The sequence below is a fragment of the Staurois parvus genome, unplaced genomic scaffold (genome assembly GCF_062004578.1).
Source record: "Staurois parvus isolate SC_StPar_1 unplaced genomic scaffold, SC_StPar_1.0 ptg000299l, whole genome shotgun sequence".
In the NCBI taxonomy this organism is placed as follows: Eukaryota; Metazoa; Chordata; class Amphibia; order Anura; family Ranidae; genus Staurois; species Staurois parvus.
The window spans coordinates 4,894,677-4,914,235 of NW_028318095.1; the positions used below are offsets into that span (position 1 = coordinate 4,894,677).

The following is a 19,559-nucleotide window of genomic DNA, read 5'->3' on the forward strand; positions in this document are numbered from 1 at the left end:
CCTTGTCTGTCTGTATTCAAACGGATGTGAAGATCTGCTACTATAATGGGATTTGCTGAAATGAACTTGGCTGCAGCAGAGCAGAGGCACAGTTCTGTGTCATGTCAGTGACCCAGCATCAGTGACTCAGCATGACTATCCAGTAAGAGGCACACACGTGTTCTGCACCATGTAATGCAAGGCATTCAATTCACTGTTCTGTCATAAAATGCAGTCCTGCAACAACTGAGAGCTGCGTAACAGAAAATGACATAACATACTCCTACTGATGACTTGTGACTTAAAATACTTCTATCCTAGCATCTGTACATTACCATTGAAAATTCACAACAGTAACACAAGCTAGCACAGAAATGTTCTGCTGAAGCTAAAGTTCCTGTTCTATTACCAGAAGACATGCTTCCAGTTTCTACAAGATGGGTTTTATGTTTATGTATTGGTCACACTAAATGTTTTCTGTTCTTAGCTCTATTCACGCAAATGTTACATTAGCCATTACTATTTGGCATTTGCTATTTTCAGGACATCCTCTTGTTGAGGATTCTAAGTCCCTATAGCCACTAAAGGCTCTGTCACATTATAGTCTCCTAAGCAAACACTCTCCTAAGCAACCAACAATGTCCTGACTGCAGTTTCAGCATGCTTTATGTGAAAAAACTATAGTAAGAAATATATAACAGAGAGGCCATTGCTGATGTTCTTCTAAAAATATTGGAGGGATGGCTGTCTGTCTGTCTTTGACTTCAATACTTTCAGTTACTAACTGGAAACAGGCATGCACATTAGAAAGCCAAATTAAAGCCTGATATGAGGGAAGTGAATCAGAAAGCAATTGTAATGCAATGCTGGATGCAATAACTAAAAGCAAGTCATGTGCACACAAAATAGACAGGGCGGGACAGGGCCAAGCCACGGCTCTGTATGTGAATGGACACGCAGAGCCGCAGTACGGGTGAGGGCCTGCTTGGGTCCCCTATAGCAAGCTGCTTGTTGTAGGGGCACTCAACAGAAGGGAGGGGCCAGGAGTGCCAGCAGGAGACCTGAGAAAAGGAGGATCCGGGCTGCTCTATGCAAAACCACTGCAGAGAGCAGGTAAGTATGACATGTTTGTTATCTTAAAAGTAAAAAAAAAAAAACAAGACTATAGTAAGTATCACTTTAACCACTTCATGTCAGGACACTTTTACCCCCTTCCTGTCCAGGCCAATTTTCAGCTTTGTCACACTTTGAATGACAATTGCACGGTCAAGCAACACTGTACCTATATGAATTTTTTAGCATTTATTTGAAACAGATAAAACTTTATATTGGTGGTATTTATTCACCACTGAGATTTTTATTTTTTTTGCTATATAAATGAAAAAGTCCAAAAATTTAGAAGAAAAGTATTTTTCTTATAAAATTTTGCAAATAAATAATCTTTCTTCATATATCTTGGCCCAGATTTATTCAGTTATGTTTTTAGTAAAAAAAATAACCCAAATTATAATTTTTTACATTATATTTTTTTTAATATTATTTATGGGGTTTTTTTTTAACATACCATAGTGACACTGTACTACTTGTGGGGAGTGATGAAGATTTTTTTTTTTTTTTACACTGATTGCTTTTACATCCATATAGGCTGTAAAAGCAATCATTTTCCTTCTCTCTGGCTGCATTCTTGCAGCCATTGAGAAATACTGTGTGAGTTGCGATTGGTCACAGCTTGTCACATGGTACAAGGCTGTTGTGAATAGCCTTGTACCATGTGACCTCTGTGATCATTCACAGATTTCACACGTAGTAAGCAATGATGTCAGAAGTGACATCTTGCTTACTACTCTTCATGTGATCACTGATTGGCCAATCAGTGATCACATGATCGGGACCTCACACACAGAGGTCCCGTACAGCGATCGGTGTTCCTCTGTGTCTGGGAGGTGCCGCTCCCAGGGAGCGCGCACAATCCAAAATGGCGGGCGCCGTTTATGAACGGCAACCCGCCCCTGGACTGCCACCGTCCGGCAGTTTATATACAGTGGCCGGATGACAAGTGGTCAACTCCTCTTCTGCGGTCCCCCACCAGCAATGTCCGTTGGCCATGCAGAAACCACCCACCTTTCCCTCTTTACAGGATTTGACTGACAGGAGCCTGCGTCCTGTGAAATCAAGAGAAGCAGCAGTGATGCAGCTGGGGAGAGCACTGAATCTGTGAAGGGAGGCAGGTAAGTGTTTAGGGATAGAATGCATTAAAGTGGAACTTCACCTTTTCAGTCAACACTGACTATTTATAATCCTTTAGCTGCTAACATTAGTAAATAGATAGGAAAGTATATTATATTTACTCATTTTAAAAATTTTGTTTTACATTTCTTTAGTTACTTCCTGCTTTCCATGCCTAGGCAAGTGATGTCATACATCCCAGGAGTCTTCAGAAGGGGAGGAGGGGTTTTCTCAGCTAAGCACACCCTCCTGCCTGCATGCCTGGGATAGGGGCAGAACAATTCCAGGAAGTAAATGCTACATGAAACATCTCACCTTACTAAAGACAGCTACAGCCAGAAATGCTAGGGGGTGTTTTTTAATGTGATTTCTCAGCAAAATAAAGCATGAAGACATGGATGGATGGGGGACTTTGGTTTTGAAAATTAAAAAATGAAACAGCGTTTTTGGTTTGTGGTGCTCAGATGCAGTGACGTTCTGCTTTAGGCTAAACAAAACTTAGGGGTTTATTTACTAAAGGCAAATAGACTGTACACTTTGCCAAGTGCAGTTGCTCCAAGGCTTAGTAAATGAGGCAAAGTTTCACTTTGCAAAGAATACCCAATCACATGCAAGGAAAATAAAATAAAAAAAAAAAAAACAGCATTTTTGCTTGCACATGACTGGATGATAGAAGTCAGAAAAACTTCTGCTCATTTAGTAAGCTCTGCACTTTGCAAAGTGCACAGTCTTTTTGCCTTTAGTAAATCAACCTCATAGACTTTAGAACCACTTTAGCTTCATCCACAGCTGCCCCACAGTACACCTTCTCCACCACAAGATGTTCACAGTCTTCTGGGTTGAATGATGCCCAGTGTCACTCAACCCAAAAGACTGAAGAATCTACTATGAATACAGAACACCCCCTAAGGGTGCATCACCACAGTGTCCTTAATTCATAGTGTACTGGAGAGTGACAAGTCTCTATATATTATTGTGCCTGCACTTGCTATACCTCTTCATAATGGATGAGCTTGGGAGTGTTCAGATCCCAGTCCAAACCCACCAGAGAGCCCACCAGGAAGCAGCCACTGTACTGGGCCGTCATAAGCGGCCAAGCCATTCCCTGCAGCATGTACATGCCCTGTACATACGTGTGGCTGCAAAGTGCAGAATACTCCGGCTGCAGATGATTGGCTCACTCAAATTACAGCTTCCTAGTGGGCTCCCTCAAGTAGGTTCAAACTCATCCTTACACTTTTATTGTGTGCACTTTATATTATTGCGTGTGCACGTGCTATATCTCTATAGTATATTGCATGTGTGCTTGTATTTCTCTAAATACTATTGTGTGTGCACTTACGATGTCTCATTATACTCTTGTGTGTGCACTCAATATATTGATTTATATTACTCTGCGTGCACTCACTATGTTTATTTATATTATTATGTGGACACTCCCTATGTCACTTTATATTATTGTGTATTCACTCACTATGTTTATATTATTGTGTGTGCACTGGCTATGTTTATTTATATTATTGTGTGTGCACTCACTATGTTTATTTATATTATTGTGTGTGCACTCGCTATGTTTATTTATATTATTGTGTGTGCACTCACTATGTTTATTTATATTATTATGTGTGCACTCACTATGTTTATTTATATTAGTATGTGTGCACTCACTATGTTTATTTATATTATTATGTGTACACTCACTATGTCTATTTATATTATTATGTGTGCACTCACTATGTTTATTTATATTATTATGTGTGCACTCACTAAGTCTATTTATATTCTTGTGTGTGCATTTGCTATGTCTATTTATATTATTGTGTGTACACTGGCTACATCTCTTTATATTATTGTGTATGAACTTATGTCTTTTTATATTATTGTGTGTACACTCACTATGTTTATTTATATTATTTTGTGTGCACTCACTATTTCTATTTATATTACTGTGTGTACACTGGCTATGTTTATTTATATTATTGTGTGTGCACTCACTATGTCTATTTATATTATTGTGTGTACACTCACTATGTCTATTTATATTATTGTGTGTACACTCACTATGTCTATTTATATTATTGTGTGTACACTCACTATGTCTATTTATATTATTGTGTGTGCACTCGCTATGTTTATTTATATTATTGTGTGTACACTCACTATGTTTATTTATATTATTTTGTGTGCACTCACTATTTCTATTTATATTACTGTGTGTACACTGACTATGTTTATTTATATTATTGTGTGTGCACTCGCTATGTTTATTTATATTATTGTGTGTGCACTCGCTATGTTTATTTATATTATTGTGTGTGCACTCGCTATGTTTATTTATATTACTGTGTGTACACTCATTACATCTTATATATTTGTGTGTACAATTGCTATATGTATATTATTGTGTGTACACTGGCTACATCTCTTTATATTATTGTGTGTGCACTTGTTATGTCTTTTATATTATTGTGTATTCACTCGCTATGCTTATTTATATTATTGTGTGTGAAATTGTTATATTTATTTGTATTATTGTCTGCACTCGGTATATCTCCTAATATAATTGTGTCTATGTATGTTTGTCAGTGTACTTGTTTTCTGTATTATTGGGTGTGCACTGTCTATGACAATCTGTACAAAGTCTGCTGATCACCTGCCAGTGCGGCCCCTTCACCCTGGAGCAGTGATAGGACAGAGATAGGAGTGCAGTAAGCTTAGCATGCCTTGTTATGGAGGTGCAGCAGTTTGGTGGGTGTAGTATCTCCCTCACCCCGTGGTCATCTTGCCGTCCATGCTGTTCTCTGTGAGCAGAGCTCTCCCCAGCTTGCTGTCAATGTCCTCCCTCCCCCTCCCTGCAGACACACTCAGCCGTTCTCTTCCTGCTTCCGGTGGAAAGTGCACGATTCTGACCAATCACTTCTTCGAACTAAAAATATCGGCCAATCAGCATCGCTCCTTGCTCTCCTCCCTCACAGACAGTACCATAAATCGGTGGCACACAATAGCTGAGAAGTCCTTCACTCTCCTATTACTATATTTGCTCCCTATATCGCTGTCTGTGTTTCTTCCGGGAACCAAGCCTCGCTTCCATTTACCCACAATGCTCTGGACTCAGACGTTCTTTCTGTTACTCAGCAACCACAGATAACAGGAACACAGATCACGTCCAAAGAAAAATGAACCAACTTTATTTAAAACAAATCCAAACGTACATTTATTTTGCTTGAATCTAACAGAAATAATCGGTATGCGTCTAGAGATCCCTCATGTTTCCATATGACAGGGGGCGGGGACTATACACAAAGCTCTTCTGATGTAGGGAGCTGCAAAGTATAACCAAGGGCAAAACATTTACATTTGAATAAAGTTTAGAGGGATTAGAACATTTGTCAGTTTTATTTCCGTCTTCCCCCATAGGGAGATTCACCCTGTATGTTCTATTTACCATTAGGCTCAATTCACACCTATGCGACTTTTCATGCACTTTGTGGTTCAAAGTCGCAAGACAAGCCACCCCCCACCCCATGTTTTCCAATGGGTACCATTCATATATGTGCGATTTCAAGTCGCAGCGACGTCAAAATAGTTCATGCACTACTTTGGTACGACTTTCATACAACTTGAGTGCCATAGACTGCAATGAAAACACTCAAAAGTCATATGAAAGTCGCACCTGAATGTTATACATTCAACAGTTGTGCAACAGTTGTCCATCATCATTAAAGCTAGGTTCACATCTTGTACCTTTGGGCAACGTTTTGCACGGGCACAAGAGCCCATTAATTTAAATGGATCCCCGTGCCCCGGGACACGCAGGGAAGAAGTCCCTGCATTTCTTCGGAAAACCCAGCCCGCACTGGAACAGAGGTTCCCAGTACGGTTGCGATTTCCAGTGCGGGGGCGTGCCATTAGAATTAATGGCACCAGCCCGCAGATCCGCATTCCTCTGTGCGGGTGGTGCGGCTGCACACGTTTTTGTGTGGATTCGCAGCAGCACCACCCGCACAGATGTGAACCAGGGGTAATGAAAACCAAAGTCATATCCAAGTTGCACCCATCCAAAGTTTCATTAAAGTTGCACTTCAAAGTCGTGCAACTTTGGAGTCATACAAGTGTGAACGGAGCCTAAAGCAATAGTAAAGTGTGGAAAGCACATTATGTGAGACTTGCCTTAAAGCAAGGCCCTCCGACAGCATGCTGCCACTGCTGACAGGGCTTCCATCTTCACCTTCTCTTCCTTCCAGGTGTTTGAATGGCCAAGCCACGATGACATCACTTTTTAAGATGCGTGCTGGAGTCATGGCCACGACACATTTCTCACAATGGACATGCCAACCATTTAAAGTGCAGTGTGCATGCACCGGTAACATCACTGGCTGCTACACAAGTAAATATCTCCTAAACATTGCATGTCTGGGAGATATTTACAGAAGTTACAGGTAAGCCTTATTATAAGCTTACCTGTGTAGTGCTACCCTACTGAGGACTGCTGTGTTTCTGGTATCCCTAAGCTTCACACAGCCAGGCAACATACATTTTCCTCACTTGCATCCACAGCCAGTGAACAGTCCAGTTTTTGTTATTTTATTGTAACCTGGATAGGGTAACAGAGATTATGGGATGTCCAATTTGACTGAATCAATACACAAGGGCAACTTCATTCCTAGTTACAGAAAAATATCATGGACTGTTCTTCTCCTTGATTGTGGTCAGTCTTTATGGATCAGTAGCTAAAGCCCGTTATGAGCTAGGGACTCTCAGCCCACCTGTTAGTACAGATTGTTGCAAACTACATGCAGAAGTATCTCCTCTCCCCTGGTGGGAGAACTGCTCCCACCTCCACAGCCTGCAGACATGTCCAACCCTACTGGCTGTTCTGAAGATCTCCCAGGACAAGGATAAAGTATTAAGCACAATGCTGTCCTTTGAAAGCTTGCTACATGTGGCAGTTTCTCCCCTTGTAAATCCCTGGGTGTGCTGATGTACTCACACTGTCCTCCTTGCTTCCACTACTCCCATGCAATGATCCTGTTCATAGTGATGCTGAATGGATCTTCCTGAGCTGGCCCAAGTCCAACCTGGAGGCCAGACCCCCTAGACCTAGTGGACCTATCCCAGGCCACCGACAGTCTCCTCAACACTCCATCTTCCACCCCACATTCCTGCTAGGGTGGTTCTCATATTTATGGGTTAGCCTTACCACACTACCAGGGCCTCCAAACCTGGGATTGGCCAGACTACCCTAAACATACAGCTTTAGGTCTCCACCCTTTCTGACTTCTGTAAGTCCCCATGCTCCTCCAGAACTAGGTGGAGGCCATAGAGTCTCAACCTGCTGAGTCACCCAGCCTGACCTAATTACAGACTCACACAGTTACCACGAGTCATACCATAATAAATAAGTTTACTTACACTAACATTAGTAGCACACTAGAGGGTGCTACACCCGTTATGTAAAAGATAATCAAAAGTACTTTACTACCACTATAAAGAAAATCCCAAATTGAGGGTTGTGACCAGAACAGAAATAGAGGGAAATCTTCCAATGGATACACTAGATCTGATGACCCTGGTGAGTGACACCCTGGGATTCCTTCACTTTCAAGAGATTTCCACTGACTTCCAGATTTGGATATAGGATAGAATGTAAAGATAAATCTCCCCAGTGAGAGATGGCAAGACAAAAATTGGCAGGGGTTGTTATAGTCCCTTGGCCTATCCAAAGAGATTAAAAAAAAAAAAGTTTTCCCTTTAGTTCTACTTTAACTCTTCAGTATGTTTTTTTTTTCCATAAAGTTTATTAATAAACTCAGAGCATACAATAAGTATAGGTAATACAAGGTATCAGTCGGAAATACAATAGGAGGTAATACACATACAGTAAACAAAAAGATACCTAGCAATACATAGACAAAGAATCAGACGTAAGTCATCCCAGGGAAAAGAAAACGGGAAAAATGATAACATGTGAGCGCAGGAACATTAAAGGCATATCTGGTCTCAAAAAAAAACGGGGCACGTGACGTAATGATGCATTGACGTTCCCGGAAGTGCCGTGGTGGCCATTTTGGAGTCTGGAACACATGGTTGGTCATATCCCTAGGACTTTCAGTCTCTGTTTGGCATCCTTTAGAGCTTAAGAATCATCATTTTGGAGCCATCGCTGGGGATTATTGCTGTATATACAGCCTTTATGATCTGGAAGCTGTTTTTATTGATTTTATATGTAAGTTACTACAATAAAATTTGTATGTTGTTTGATTCATACGCTGATCCCTGGTCTGTTTGTGAGGTCTATGGGAAGTGTCTGGAGAAGATGATGTCTTTCTGAGGAAACTTCCTTCTTAAATCATGGATTATAATTGGGTTTGACTTACTTTGGGGTAATTATGCATTTTTACTATATTGTTTGCTGTGGTTCAAACGGTTTTTAGGTAATCCCTCACTATTGCTGTGGCACTGGAGTGTTTGCATGCTGCACGTGTAACACTGTTTTCTGATACCTAAGATAATACACTATGTCTAGGTTTTTTTCTTTTGAGGTATATGAAGTATTGGGGGGATTCATCACCAATTATCCAGAACAGTGTGTATCTATTGATCAAGATTGAGGACTTTACGTGTATATTTTTCCATATTATTCCAAATTTTGGACTTTTCTTTGGACTTTCTTTGGACTTTGGGTGTATTTATTTAAGTCTATTTGTATAATTTTCTTTTTATGTTGTTACTTCAGGGGAAGGATTGTGAAACGACTTAATTGGGTTGTATATTAGGTGGGTTGTGTGCTGTCTCATTTGTATTCTATTCAATATCTGCTCTCAAGCCCTTATTCAGCATATTGGAATCACAGCACTGGCAGGGTCAATGATATATAACCTTGGTTACCGAGCAGCAGCAAAGAGCAGGGCCAGTGAGTCAAAGGTATGCATTGGAAATGTATACAGTAGGTGTGGAGGTTGGTGCAAGGGCTTGTAGGATATGGCCTTGTACTTTTGATAAAACTGAGGTAACCCACTACAGGTTGTCAGCACATGGGTAAAGGGTTCGGGAAAGGAGATATGTAAAAGTAAAAAATATGCGCAGCTGGATTGCAGATAGGGAGTAGGGCTCCTGTGAGTAGAGAAGTGTACCAAAATAGAGAGGGGAGAATGAAAGCTAAACTCTGAGTAAGAAAGCAGGGAAATGGGGATTAAGAATAAGCATGAAAAAGAAGGGAAGAGAGGAGAAGAAGAAAAAGAAAAAAAAAAGGGGGGGAGGGAGATGGCGGGTTGGGGAAGGGTCGGACGGGGAGGAGATGTGGAGGAGTAGGAGGGTAAGTAAGTCACCTTTACTCAAGACTCCCAGGACATGAGAGATACACGTAACCCTGGCAGAGAAGCGAGCTGGGGACAGTTGCAGGCGTATCAGGGTGCCAAGCGTAGCTTGCTCCAAGCAGTACAGGACATCGAGACAAAGGACCTCAATCACAACCTTGAGAAAACAGAGAACCGATATATCTCCAGAAACACTACAGGGTATCAGAGAGATTCAGAATCAATCAGCAAGGCCCATGAAAGAACAATATTCAGGGGTCGTTCGTAAGTGAATCCAAATGGACCACATATGAGAAAATTTGGTAGGGTTATCCAGGGAAGAAGCAATCAGCTCTTCCATTTCAGCAATTCCGTTCAAGCGTATGAACCAATCTCGCACTTTGGGGGGGTGAACAGACCCCCAGAGAACCGGTAAGCAGAGTTTAGCCGCGTTAAGCATATGCATAGCCAGAGATCTGAAATATAGACGTTTGGGAAGCGGAGTGTGGTGGAGGAGGAGTTGGGCCGGAGAGAACTCAATATCAAGAGTAGACACCGAAGAAGTAATCCGATATACCTCCTGCCAAAAGGGCTGAACCATAGGGCAGTCCCACCAGATATGAAGAAGAGATCCAACAGGAGCCCCACATCTCCAACAAGTACTGGGTCTGGATGGATTAAAATGATGGATTCTAGAAGGTGTATTGTACCAACGTGTCACCAACTTGTATCCATTTTCTTGTGCCAAAACATTCAAGGAGCACTTATGAGAAAGGATAAAGATTTGGCCCCAATCAGAGGAAGAAAAGTCAATTTTTAAGTCTCTTTTCCAAGCTTTGCAGGCGGGAAGTGAATCCAAGGTTCTGTCACTCAGTCCCTTACTGCAAGCCGGCTGGCGGCTGCTAATCACTGTGGAGTTCCAGTCCTTCTCTTCCCATTCATCACTGGAGGCAGAGCTGCTCCTGCGGAGGAAGGTGTCTGAACCTGATGTCTCGTGTCTGTGTGAGTGTGATCCAGCTGGCAATCTATCTAATGTGTCAGTGATAACTGACATCATCACAATCCCACAGCCTGCTCTTCTAGTGCCTGCTGGGCCTGCTGATCAGTGTCAGTGTTGGTGATGGTGTGTTGTATTGTGTTGGATCTGTCACTGTGCGGGATCGTTTCATCTCTCCCCATTGCCTGGGAAATTCCAGCCTGGGGTCTGTTGGAGTGTGGATCCATCAGGCTCCACTCACTGCAACAGCCACCCTGCCACTGCTAGCCACAGATACAGTTCGTCCATGACACTGATTTTGTCTTGAATATTAGTGCTGGTAGCATCTTATGGCACTTATTTTTGCAAATTAAAAGAAATTTAGCAGTTTCATATTTTATTGATTTAATATTTTCCACTGTTTTTTTACTTTTTTTTGTGGGGGGGGGGGGAGTAGCTGGGCTAGACTAGCGTGCAAAATAGTCTAGCACTGGCCCTGGTCTTATGTTTCTTGGGGTTAGTTGTTGAGAGAGGGATGTCCTGTTGAGTGCGGAGTCTATTGTTGCTGGCTGCTGAAAGGCCTATTGATGCTGGCTGCTAGGGGATCTGTTGTTGCTGCTGGGGGTCTATAATTACTGAGGTGGCATTTTATTGTGGGGGGTTCATTGTTGCTTGGGGATCTAGTGTGTGGGGGTTCAATTTTTGCTGGCTGTAGGGGATCTACTGTATTTTACTGCTTTTCTTGTTATCATTAACACATTACATGTAAATTACTTAGTACCACAAAATTATACTTGGTTCTGTATTCTTTAAAAGGGGTGGTACTGGGAGGTGGGTAAAAGGTGTAACCAAGGGACAGTGCTTGGAGGTGGGTAGGGTGCGGAGACAAGGGTTGACTCAAAAGGTGGGGAGTTCCTGCACCTATTCTCTGAGAAAACAAGCCCTGCCTAAGCATCAACAAAAAAAGAGAAAAAAGAATATATGTATATAAGGCAGAGTTGTGGATGAAAGCCTATAGACATATTTATAGAATGAAAATGTGCAATCCAGAATAGCCACTAGGATGGCATACCATTACCTGTCACGGGTGAAAATTTCCCAAAATCAGATTTATAGTTTTGGATCAGATACATCCCAACCCTAGAGGGGGCGATTGGAATAAATTGCTTTTACAGCGAGAACTAAAATGGATTTACGGCAGATCTATGCTTGTCCCACACGTTTGAAGTTATTTACTGTTGACTGGCTCACTAGCTCTGCTGGAAGTTTATTCCAAGCATCAACTACCCTTTCAGTAAAACAGTACTTTCTGGGATTAGTTCTGAACTTTCCTCCAGTTAATTTAAGGTCATGTCCCCATGTTCTTGATTTTGGTTTCACCCATTTCAACAAAATGTGTCTTTTTGAAATCTAAAACTTTTGTTTTTGTATGATTTTTCAGTTCTTAGTTTAATATCAAACCAAAGACATTGGTGATCACTAGAACCCACATTTTCTCCCAAGTCAACATTAGACAGTCGATCTCCATTTGTCAGTACCAGGTCTGATCACTTCAGGTTGGACGTTTTGCTGTTTTAGAGAAAGCCCATTCAGTGCTTCTATTACATTCCTGTTCCTACTTGTAATAGCAGTTTGAGAATTCCAGTGAATGTCAGGCATGTTGAAGTCACCCATAAGTAAAACTGCCCCCTTCATTGCCATTTGAGTTATCTCATCAATCAACAAGTTATCATAATCTTCAGTCAGTCCTGGGGGTCTGTAAAGTACACCAATTCTAAGGGAAGATCCCTCTCTGGTTGGAAGGCAGACCCAGAGGGTTTCGAGTATTTCATTGTTTTTTTTTAATTGATGTTAGCTGTATGCTATTTTTTACATATATGGCAACTCCACCTTCCCTTTTCCCTACTCTGTCTTTCCTGTATAGCGTATACCTTGGTATAGTTATTTCCCAGTCATTTGAATCCTTGAACAATGTCTCAGCAATTGCAACAAGGTCCAAGTTGTCCCTAGACATGAGAGCTGTCAGCTTACAAAGTTTGTTCCCTAAACTACAAGCATTAGTGCACATGACTTGACAAATACTGGTATCTTCTGCTTTATTTTTACCACCAGAAACTTTAAATGAAGTGACAACCCCATCAGTCCAGTCCTTAACAACACAAACCCCACATTTGTTTCAATCTGCTGGGAACAGAAATGAGACTCAACAATTACATCTCTGACCCTATTTCTCAGTTTAAATGCAAAAAAACTTCTAAATTCCATACTAAGAAGTTCAGCGCCCTTGTGTGAGGGATGGAGACCCAAAATCAAGGTTTAAAAAAAGTAAATAATGTAAGAAAAACAACTATAAATGCTGTAAAAAATTTAGAAATAACTTAAACTTACTGTATCCAGCTACAGTATATGCTATGTAGTATAGGCTATGTTTGTTTTTTGCCACCACTATTCCTCACCCCCGCCCACTGCTTCTAGAACCTTCTCTAAGTTTCTACAGCAGGCGGAGGTACCAGGAAACGGACCTGTAGAGCCCCCCAGCCCTGACCTAAAATAACCCTCTGACTCAGCCCAGGCTGCTATTCAGCCTTCCTAGCTGAAAAAAAACTAGCTAGCTCCCCCTAGCTACCAAGGAGGGTGCTACATTTGTTTTGAGTTGGGCTTAATAAATGAATTATTTGTTTTAATTACAATAATACTTTTTGATTTGTGATGCTATTGCCACCAGTTACTGTATACAATATAGCCTGTGATAAGGATAATTTAGGCTTTTTTATTTTGCCCCCCCCCCCCCTTGAACATCACAAAAAATGATATATAAGGACTTAGATTATCATGACATAATGGTTCAATAGGTCCAACACTACTCCTATATATACTGCCACTTTCTATATATTATTTTATTTATTATAATTTTTTTCTCCCTGCCGGGATACAATGTGAACAATCAATGCTCTATGGGGATCGTTAAAATCTTGGCAAACAAAAAATGTTTCCTTCTTCCCCCTCTCCATCTATAGGTTGGTTACTTCTAATTTTCACATTTTTTATAGACATTATAGATATTAATGTGGTGTTCATTAAAAATAAACATAACTGTCAACTCTGGTATACATACATATATTCTCTTTCCTCTTTTTTGTTGACGCTTAGGTGATCCCAGTGTCTTCTCTTGATGTGCTCTAATGTGATGTAGAAACTCCCCCTCCTTTCAATTTTGGAGGGTTGCTTTGATTTCAATAGGAAGTTTTATTTGTATCTGTTTATTTATTTTGTGCACTACTATTTTGGGGGGATTCATTTGGACACGGGTTTGATGGTCAGCAGGGTGTTTGCTGATGATTTTTCATAGTATAAGTGAATTATATATGTTCGGATCACTGATATATTGGGTTGACTTTCACAAGGTTTTGTTATTTATATGCTTACTAGGAGCGCCACACTATATATATATATATTTTTTTTTTTTTTTTTTGCTTTGATGTGGTGGCACCTTGGCTATGAGTTTTCAGCATGTTTTAATCTTTCTGTGTTTCACTGATGTGTGAGTACTATATGATCTCATACTTGGATTGTCAATATACAGATTGTGTTATGTATGTTCTAAAAAATATACAGTATCTTACTACAGATCATACTGTATTGTCTGCAGAGTTACCCCTGAAGAAGGAGCTGTTGTCTCTGAAATGCGTTGGGTATTCATTCAGAGTCTACAAACACAAAAAGTATTTTGTATTGCAATTTTTGTTTTTAATATTATTATGTAACAATACTGTATGGATATATTGGAATTTGTAATTTTTTACAACTTTTAAAATACAATTGTAATAAAGAATATTCTGTAAGTTTTAATACTGTTTCATATTTGCCTATAAATTTCCATATAATGGGGGGAATTTTGTTGTACATGAATATAGAACATACTGCACATTCCAGTCATTATCCTGAATATAGAACATGCCAGTCAGTATCCTGAATATAGAACATACTGCACATACCACTCAGTATCCTGCATATAGAACATACTACACATAGTAATATGTATCCCGGAATATAGAACATACTGCACATGCACAGTGACGTAATCTGCTGTAGCTAATGTGAACATCTACTAAACAGCATACGTTTAGTAGATATTCACAGTATCTAAAGATAAGACTTATTTTAAGCTTATCCATACAGAAAAGTTTAAAATCAGATTTCATTACTGCTGCTTCAATGGGATTTCCATTTCTCCAATTTTTACAACCTGTTGTATTACCATAAATTTTAAGTTTCTCAGGTCACATTTATGAACCTTGTTGAAATGTTGGATTAAAAATCCCATTTCAGTCTTTGCAAATGTCACCAAGCTTTGCAGTGGAATAACATCCTTACAGGATGTCTCCAGCTTACAAGCCGACCTCAATGCACAGTTTGATTGGGCAACTATGTGGCAAATGAGGTTTAATGTTGATAAATGTAAAGTTATGCACTTGGGGGCTAAGAATATGCATGCATCATACATACTAGGGGGAGTACAACTGGGGGAATCAATGGTGGAGAAGGATCTGGGAGTTCTGGTAGATCACAAGCTTAATAATGGCATGCAATGCCAAGCTGCTGTTTCTAAAGCGAGCAAAATCCTCTCTTGTATTAAAAGAGGTATAGACTCCAGAGAGAGATATCATATTACCCCTGTACAAATCATTAGTAACACCTCATCTGGAATATGCAGTTCAATTTTGGGCACCAATTCACATTGGGGAACTGGAGAAAGTACAGAGAAGGGCAACTAAACTGATAAGAGGCATGGAGGAGCTCAGCTATGAGGAAAGATAAGAGGAACTGAATTTATTCTCTCTTGAGAAGAGGAGATTAAGGAGGGATATGACCAACATGTATAAATACGTCAGTGGTGTGTATAGTGAACTTGGTGTAGAGTTATTCATCTTGAGGTCATCACAGAGGACAAGGAGGCACTCTTTACGATTGGTGGAAAAGAAATGTAATCTTCAAATATGGAAAGGTTTCTTCACAGTAAGAGCTGTGAAAATGTGGAATAGGCTCCTTCAAGAGTTGGTTCTGGCCAGCTTAGTGGATTGCTTTAAAAAAGGCCTGGATTCTTTCTTGGATACACAGAATATAACTGGTTTCTAACATTTATAGGTAACGTTGATCTAGGGAATATCCGATTGCCTCTAAGGGGATCAGGAAGGAATTTTTTCCCATGCAGGAGCAAATTGGATCATGCTTTGCTGGGTTTTTTGCTTTCTTCTGGATCAGCTGTGGATATAGGATTATTTTTTCAGCCAGACTAACTATATATCTATGTAACAAGACATACTTACCCAAATTATATCCCAAGTTGTAGGTGACATCATTAATTTAAGAGGTGGACAAAGAGGTTTTTGGCCAGAGGCCTGTGTCCACTATGGAGTCTGTGATTAAGCCTTCTCCCATTATCTGTCTTCGGGAACCAGTCTTATTGGCAGTGAATTGGGACATGATAGTGGTGATCTCTCATGGAACCAATGACTCTCCTATTGTCCAGCTCGCTTAACCTCTGACAGCTGTACCCTCCGTGCAGATGTGACAGCCCAATCTCTCTCCAATCTCATGGCATAACCCTCACAGCAGGCAGGTCTCCAACCCAACAGCTCGGTCCAGTGATTGTGTCTTACTTTCCTGAGCGTGGGCTTCCCTTTCCTCCTTCCTTCTGCAACATTCTGTCCTCCTGGTACTTGCTTCCTTGTTGTGGTCATTTTATGGGCTACTTTTGCCCACTTTGTAATTGGACAATGGCTGATAACTGAAATTTGGTTGGTGTAAGATATTGCTGTTTGAGTTCTCAAGATTAAGCATGTTGGACTGCTAATGGTTAACAGTGGTTCTGTTTGGTTATATACAGTAGATAAAAGTTTATTTCATGGGTAAGAAAGGGGTTGCTAATATACAACAGATAAAAGTTTATTTCATGGGTAAGAAAGGGGTTGCCCAATCTCTCTCCAATATCATGGCATAACCCTCACAGTAGGCAGCTCTCCAACTCAACAGCTCAGTCCAGTGGTTGTATTTCACTTTCCTGAGCCCAAGCTCCCCTTTCGTTTTTCCTTCTCCTGCCACATTCTGTCCTCCTGGTACTTGCTTCCTTGTTGTGGTGATTTTATGGGCTAATTTTGCCCACATTTCATGGGTAAGAAAGAGGTTGCAGCCTAAAGCTTTTCTACAACATTTTTGTGTATTATTGTTTATTATTTAAGGTGTGTTGTTTGGCTTGTTGGGTATTAAGTAGGGTGTACAGTCTCACAGTTTGGATTTGTTTTATGAATCTATAGTACTGTCTGTGAGAACAATGAGCGCTATGTTTTGTGGATGTATCCAGGTGCTCAGCTATGAATAAGAATGAGACACATACTGGCTGCAGAAGCTCTCTGCAGCTACTGAACTGCGGTGCTGAAACGGTTAACAGCAATATCAACAAGAAGAGGAAGCTGCTGGGCAGGAAAAGTTAAAAAGACTGAATCAGGTAGCAATGTACCTTGGGAACTGTAGTTCGGAGGCGAGACTCTGCTGTGTTGACAAAACCTTTTGAATTAAATTCCCCAGAGAGGAGATAGCTGTGAGAAGGGGGAAAGAGCTGCATTTTCCCAGGCTGTGATGGACCTACCTCCCTCTTGCCGTGAGGGAGACCGGTGACTGCACATCGCTGTCCAGAGTGCCCCATCACTACTGCATATCAGCCGCCTGAGCAGGATCTGGAGTGTTGTGTATGGAAGTGCCGACAGACAGAATCATCTGTTGTATGTGCAGAGCAGAGAATGGACTAATCACTGTATGTGACCAGATGGTGAGCTGTATCGCTGGGACTGGCAAGCTGCTGCTTTGCAGATTTACTATTTAGAGTTAGACACACTTAAGAACTGGCCATACAGCTATCTAGTAATATTACTGCTGCCTGCAGCCTTGACTGGAACTATTATTTTGTGCACCAACGGTTCAAATGGGCCCCAATACTAGCCAAGTTAGGACTAAAGACTCTCTCTTTACATGTGCTGCACAGAGATCCTAACCTATTGCTTATGCTAAGAGGTACCTCTCAGGGAACATTGCACCATATCTCAGCTGTTCTGCTAGAGTGTACTAGACTATTATTATTCACATTGCAGTTACTGTTTATATGCACTGCTTATTGCTGATCTTGCTGATTTATACGTTGATTCCAGTGTAGTAGTACAGAAATCTAACCTGAGTCACTTTGGCCTAGAGATCACATTGTTTAGCAGACTGTGTCCAAATCTTTCCTCTGTGTGTTAATTTGTGCTCTTGCCACAATTCAATACATTGAGTTAGTTTACAACCTAATGGTCTTTTGTCTATTCTTGCTACTAACTCACAGTTAAGCTAAATGGTAATTATACTGATGTTTTTATAAGTGCTTTTAACAGTTTTAATTCAACCAGGTGTTCCAGAGGGCTGAGGATATTCACAGAGTCGAGGCAAAGAGCAGAGGACCCAAACAATCAAGTGGCTCCTGCGGGGGTAGCGCTACATGTATATTATTATTGACTCTTAATACTGACTTGTACGGTGTATTTGGTGGACCGCTCCAATGGCAGTAAGAACATTCTATATAGCATTTTGCACTTCTCCAAACTGTCAGACGTGCCGAGCACTGTGTACGGCCATAGAGGGAAAATCATCTGTCAGTCACGTAGTTGGATGATGTGTGTGTGCTGCAATTTAGACTTGAAGAACTTCCTGGAGGTGATATTGCTCAAGGCTCAGCCAGCCGGAAAGGAAATTTACTTTGTTCATGCACAACTTCTCTATTCTATAGTGCGATTACTAACATCTAGCAAAATGACTAGGTCTTAAAGGGAAAGTATATTTTTCATTATTGCTTTAGATATACATGTAAAAGAGATCAGCTTGGTATAAGCAATTTAAGTGCAGTTCATGGTAAGGGTCTGCACACAGCCTAGAGCCACAACCTGGTAGCCTAACAGATGCTTAATGGTTTATTTATGGGTGGCTAGAACCATTTTTCTTTATTATAACATTGGTCTGCAAATAACATTATAGCTTTACTTATGATTGTAGAACCTTATGTATGTGAATGCAGAGCTTCATTGTGCAGATATAACAATGCCTATGTCGTGTTAGTAGGATTGAGTGTATGGCCATTTCCGAAGATCCACATGTGCGCATATTACAGACCTTGATTCCCAGGATTCAAGCTATGTGCGATAAATGTGCATGATTACTCTGATAATGTGTGCTAAAAAAAAAGCAGTACGCCATTCTAATCCAGTGGCAAAAAATCAGTTGACAGTGGGCTTCTGCCATCGGATGACAGGACAGAGCTGAACTTCAGTCAAGATGGATCCTGAAAATATTATTGGGATCCATCCCAGCTGTCTGATTGACAGTGTGAGGCTGAGAGCCAGAACCAGAAGCGCCCACCTCCTTCCCTGTCTGTTGCTCCTGTCAGTGCTCCTTGATCGTAGAGCTGGAATAGCAGGGGCATTGCTAGATAATGGCACATGTGGCACATGTCCTAGGGTGACATAAGGCAGGTTTTATTGTAAAAAAGAAGTGTGGGAATATTTTTTTGTTTATCAGATAACCTAGGATCGATGCTGCATCTGTCCCCTGACGGCTCTAAGGATGAGAACTGAGCAATCAGACACTGCTGATCACTCAGTTCTCCACTGATCGCTCAGGGCTGTTTTCTCCATCTGGGTGGATCTCAACTTTAATGTCAGGATCTTTCTTCAGCCTTGACCGTCTGAGTGACGTCAGCCGACAGCAGACTTTAGCCCACTGTCAGCTGAATACGGGTCACAGGAGTGCAAAACAAACTGCCCTCCTATGATCTACAGCAGAAGTACAGCCAAATTCTCCTTTAAAATAAACATTAGAAAGTATTATTTGAGAGACAAAAGCCACAAGTTCTTTACATTGGCTGTACAGTGCAACTCCAGATGCTAGCAGTCATCAACTGCCATCTGTAGAAAGCTACACTTTATTTACTTCTAAGTCAGTCAGTCTGAGCCAGTGGTAGAACTACCAGGGTCACAAAAGTCACACTTGCGACCGGGCCC

The 19,559-nt window shown here is 40.9% G+C and overlaps 1 protein-coding gene across 5 annotated transcripts in view; it reads right to left on the bottom strand.

Moving 5' to 3' along the window:
- Positions 1–5,104, bottom strand: part of GBE1 (1,4-alpha-glucan branching enzyme 1) — a 221,155-nt gene extending 216,051 nt beyond the window's left edge. For 3 of the 5 annotated variants that reach the window (XM_089682912.1, XM_089682913.1, XM_089682914.1), the window contains exon 1: positions 4,976–5,104. In XM_089682912.1, coding sequence (XP_089539038.1) covers positions 4,976–4,998 — 23 coding nt within the window. In that variant the 5' untranslated portion in view covers positions 4,999–5,104. Of the gene's footprint in view, positions 1–4,858 lie in introns of all 5 variants that reach the window. The other 2 variants (XM_089682915.1, XM_089682917.1) reach the window with 2 other exon arrangements.
- Positions 5,105–19,559: the final 14,455 nt, after the last annotated feature.